Source organism: Cyprinodon variegatus, unplaced genomic scaffold, assembly GCF_000732505.1.
Source record: "Cyprinodon variegatus isolate N-32 unplaced genomic scaffold, C_variegatus-1.0 Scaffold274, whole genome shotgun sequence".
NCBI classification, from domain to species: Eukaryota; Metazoa; Chordata; class Actinopteri; order Cyprinodontiformes; family Cyprinodontidae; genus Cyprinodon; species Cyprinodon variegatus.
The window spans coordinates 190,378-195,082 of record NW_015150727.1 but is presented as its reverse complement, the minus strand read 5'-3'; the positions used below and the strand labels follow the sequence as shown (position 1 = coordinate 195,082).

At 43.9% G+C, this 4,705-nt stretch overlaps 2 protein-coding genes across 2 annotated transcripts in view; one reads left to right on the top strand and one right to left on the bottom strand.

Annotated features, from left to right (window-relative positions):
- hs2st1 (heparan sulfate 2-O-sulfotransferase 1) overlaps window positions 1-821 on the bottom strand; it is a 44,210-nt gene extending 43,389 nt beyond the window's left edge. Inside the window, exons 1-2 of the mRNA XM_015383059.1 lie at window positions 426-821; window positions 176-336 (exon numbers count right to left, since the gene is read on the bottom strand). Coding sequence (XP_015238545.1) covers window positions 176-299 — 124 coding nt within the window. The 5' untranslated portion in view covers window positions 300-336; window positions 426-821. The remainder of the gene's footprint in view (window positions 1-175; window positions 337-425) is intronic.
- Window positions 822-938: 117 nt separating this feature from the next.
- The window catches only part of LOC107089969 (15 kDa selenoprotein), a 14,251-nt gene continuing 10,484 nt past the window's right edge, over window positions 939-4,705 (top strand). The window contains exons 1-2 of the mRNA XM_015383060.1: window positions 939-1,060; window positions 2,933-3,100. Of these exons, the coding sequence (XP_015238546.1) occupies window positions 1,013-1,060; window positions 2,933-3,100 (216 nt within the window). The 5' untranslated portion in view covers window positions 939-1,012. The remainder of the gene's footprint in view (window positions 1,061-2,932; window positions 3,101-4,705) is intronic.

Below are 4,705 nucleotides of genomic sequence, written 5' to 3'. Positions count from 1 at the left end.
TTAAACTAAAATGAAATTCAAAATCAGTTACCTTTTTTTTATTTTTAAATGGCCCTAATCCTCTTCCGTACATCCCTAACAGACCCGCATGAACAACCAACTCGCCCGCATCATCCCCGCGCGCGCTCCCTCCTCCTCGCGCCGCGCTCGCGCTGTCATGGTCGCCTCCACTTACCGAGCTTTCCCCGGGACTCCTCCAGCTTCTGGATCTGGTTCTCCAGGAAGAACATGGCCACTGCGAAGGCGAGCAGCGCCAGCAGCTGCAACTTGGGCGGCATCATGACTCTGAGCAGCCCCATCAAATCATCCAGGAAGGGGGGGTTCGGTCACTCCATCCTCCGAAGGAGAGAAAAGACCGAAACAGGCTTTAATCAGGGGCTGAGAGCATGGCCCTCTGGTACTCGCTGTGATTATCCTCCAGTCACCTCCAGAGGCAGATCCCCAGATTTAATTCATCGCTGCGGGTTGTAAATCGCCACAGAGCCCCGCTGGTTTCAGCAGAAAGCGGATCGGAACCAGACTGGTACCAGTGTCCCCTGTCCCACCGAGTGTGGCTCCCACCGCACCGCGGACACATCCACTGTTTGCCACCCAGACCATTGGATGTAGAATCAGTCCAGCAGCCAGCACAGGCTTTCTATTCGTCCACTTTTACTGCCTATTCAATCCGGATTGGACAGTTTCATTTCATTTACCCCGACCAGACAGCAGGGGTCGCCCTTCATTCAAAACCCTGGAAATCCGTAAAGACAAAGAAGATAATTTTTAGTTGGCCTTAGCTAACGCCAGACTAAAAACATATATATTATGTTTTTTATTTTTGTTCTTGTAAATAAGAAAAAATAAAAACGGATTTTTTACAAGTTATGATACTGATGTTTGAGCAACAGTCAATAAAATTGCGAGACAAATCTACTATTAATACTCGATATAAGACAGGCCAATGTAGCTTTCCTTGAGTAAACCGATAAAGGACCGCTGTAGCAGTTTCGCTCATAAAGCAGGGAGCAAAATGTCGGGAGAGGTTTACCTGCTGTGGCTGCTGTCGCTGCTCCAGACGGTGAGTTTATTAACGTAGAGAGAGTGGGCGATACCCACGCAGAGTGGGGTCTGTAACAGTCCGGGGGCGGGTGGGGAGCTTATCCCGGCTCCGGGGATCCGATAAGAAAACCGCATCCTGTTGTTCCTGGAGCCGCTGCGTGACGTGGCTCTTCCTCTGCACCGCCGCGAGACAACAGCAGTCATTGAACCGATTGGTTTGAAGTAAATCCGGATGATGTTGTTACCAGAAACCAGCTGAAAAGTTCACTTATAGATTTCTGACGAGGTTTGCGAGAGCCTACGTCACTGAATTTGGACTTCCGGTTTTGTAAATCCGCTCAATCTGTACCTTGCTGGTCCAGGCTGATCCTGAATTAGATTTTAAAATGATAATTCCTGTTACAGGTGATGTGGATGACATCAGCAGGAGGGTTAACCAGGCTCCAGGTTTTATGATTTTATGGGATGTCAACATAAAAACAGCTGAAAGTGAAAACAAATAATAAAAAGAATTAAACTTTATTGATCTCAGATTGGGGGACATTCACCTTGCATTTAACCCCTCCCCTTGGGCAGCAGTGGGCTGCCATTGTGCGGCGCATAGGGGGCGGTGTGGGGTTACGGGTCTTTGCTCAGAGACCCAGAGTGGCAGACTGTGGAAGTGGGTTTTGAACTCACAACCTCTGGATTTTAAGCCCTAACCCAGGGGTCTTCAAGGTTTTCCAGGCCAAGGACCCCAAACTGATGGTTAGATGGGGGACCCTCTAATTATATATATTGTATAAAATAGTGTTCTATCAAACTGGTCCTATAGTCACTCTATTACAGATGGAGTAATGTAACTAAAGTAATCCCTCCCTGGGATTATTAAAGTATTTCTGATTCCTGGTTGATGGGACAGGTGTTGTGAATGAAACGGTGTCCAGCTTGAAAGAGCTCCTGTGTGTCTCTGAATGTGAGCATTGATGACTGAAAGACATCTTCTGCCTCCATTTATCTGTTTACTACAGTCTGTTGGATTCATGTTCATGTGGATTTAAAGACGTTTTAATTAGTGGAGAAAATTGCAGGAGGGAATATAAAAAAAAAAAAACTAATTAACCAAAGCTTTGGCGACCCCCATGCAGTACCTCTGTGGACCCCCTAGGGGTCGCAGACCCCCTGCTGAAGACCTCCCCCCTAACCACTAGGCCACCACTCCCCAACTCTCTCTAAATCCACCCTGAAGATGAAGAATCTAAACCAGGCTTACAAACATTATCATCTTTATCATTAATTTTACCTTTCTCCTGATTATGATTGAAATATACTCGGACAGAATATGTGACAAATTTGATCATTTATTGTGAGCGGATATTTACAAAATGGTGTTTTTTGCTCGCAACAATAATGGGACAATAATGGAACAAAGTTCACTCCATACTCCTTCCAATGGATGAAAACCTGTCAAATTGTCCTTTTTTCCCAACATTGTAAAAGTTGGTTGAAAATTCTGATGATGTTTGGATAGAAAGAAGGATACCGACAGATTCAGAGCAGAAGAAAACTAAAATAATTCATAATTGGTGTAAAAACTCGACTGATTGAGGTGTTACAGTGGTCTAGTCAAAGCCCAGACCTCTTCCTGGCGGGGAATCCCATCAGATCTGAGCAGAAACTTTTCTCCAACCTGAATGTACTGACTTTAAAAGACTGAAAGCTAAAACACTACAGAAAATATAATTTAAGAAATTTATTTTATGGTTTTTGCAGTGAAGCCGGTAAATTTATGTATTTTTCTTGTGTTGCCGTCATGCTGTCCTTCTAATATAGACTGTTTTATATATTAGATCAGAGTATAGACTTCCATCTCCTGCTTTCCTCTAAACGGCGTCTACTTCCTCTCCTGCAGCTGTCGGCGTACGGAGCCGAGCTGTCGTCTGAGGCTTGCAGGGAGCTGGGATTCTCCAGCAACCTCCTGTGCAGCTCCTGCGACCTGCTGGGGGAGTTCAGCCTGACCAAGCTCCAGCCCATCTGCCGGCAGTGCTGCCAGCAGGAGGCTCAGATGGAGACACGCAAGGTATGTTCTAGAAAACGGTGGCATCGAAAGCAAAGAACACGTTCCTTAAAGGGGATGAAAGACTTCTCAACTAGTGATGGAAACAGCAGTTCTGGTTGAAGGCGAAGGGAGACTTTAGTGACGTTAAGCAACCTAATTCCTCCCAAAAAAGTAAAAAAAAAAAAAACAATCCTCTGGACTTTGTTTCTAAATTTAAAGACATTTCATATTTGGCGGGGGGCTGAATAGGGGGGGCTTCTGTTCCCTTTACAGAAGAACAGAAGACCTCACCTATTCAGCCAGGCCAACAATTCCCTTTAACAACCCCCCTTTCAGAGACATAGACAGGTGTAGGGCATTGCAGGCTAACAAAGAAGCCAAACGAATAAAACAAATAAAAAATCTTCAGAATAAAATCTGCTGTTTTCATGAGATTCAATGTCAGGATTGAGCTGAAGAGGTGAAGAAAATATGATTTGTGAAACAATTTAAAAAGAAGGAAATGTGAGGACGCCATCTTTATTGATAGTTGCATTTTTCTGCAGTTCCCTGCTGCTTAAAGCAGCTGAGTTTGTCCCCCCCCCCCCCCCTGTCAGTGGGTTTGTTGACACTGGCTTCAGATCTGCTCCCTCTGTCTCTCTAACACTCCAGGATGACGAAGCGGATCATAAGCCACCTCTGGTTAAATCACCCCCCCACCCTCCCATGGATAAATAAGGCATATCGGGGGGGGGCATATTCCTTTGTTTTTCCTTTTTTTCTTCCTTTCCTTTCATCAAATCCCCTGGAGTGGATGTGTGGTATCCTAGCAACAGCACCTTCTCAGAAGTGAACACCTCATTACACCTCTTGATGATAACTAAGATGCTTACAGCCAAGATTACTCCTCCTCCTCCTCCTCCTCCTCCTCCTCACAATATGAATTCAAACTGTTGCTTAGAGAAGCAGTTTCCTGTTAATCTTTTTTTGTTAATAAAGTTTTAATGATTTTTAGAACATATTTCTGTACAACCTTCCCCAGCCCTCCACTGAATAAAAACCACAAACAAAACAAAAAAAAAACAAGGTCAGCGCCTATCCAATCAATCAGTTTCACAAATAATTTGCATATAATACAAATATCCTCGATGTTAGCAGAAACGACCGCAAAAGACAGAAATAATCAATCGTCCATACTTTGCAAATCAGTTTATTTCTATAGCACTAATTCACAACAGATCTCAAAGCACTTTGCAGATCATCCAGTCTGGTGAACTGTCCTTATCCCGATATTGCAGGAGAGGAAATACTTCCAGGATTTCTTCAAATGTTCTGTCATCATTCAGCTTAACCAGCATTTGCTCATTATTTCACGATACTTTCCTGATAATCTTGACCGTAGTAGACAGTAGACAGACGCCACGCAGCTTCCAGCTTTATTAGCCAATGGGAAGGGAGCAAAATGCTGATTGTTAGCAAGTCGACCCATGTTAGAAAAAAAACGCTTTATCCCGCTATTTTTCAGTCAAAAAGACGCTTGTATGTCACATTGTTTCTTGGTTCTTTAGATATAGATAAAGCTCAAAGATATGGTTGTGAATTTGAGAAAATACAAATAAATTGAATGACGGAGTAAGAATTAAACGA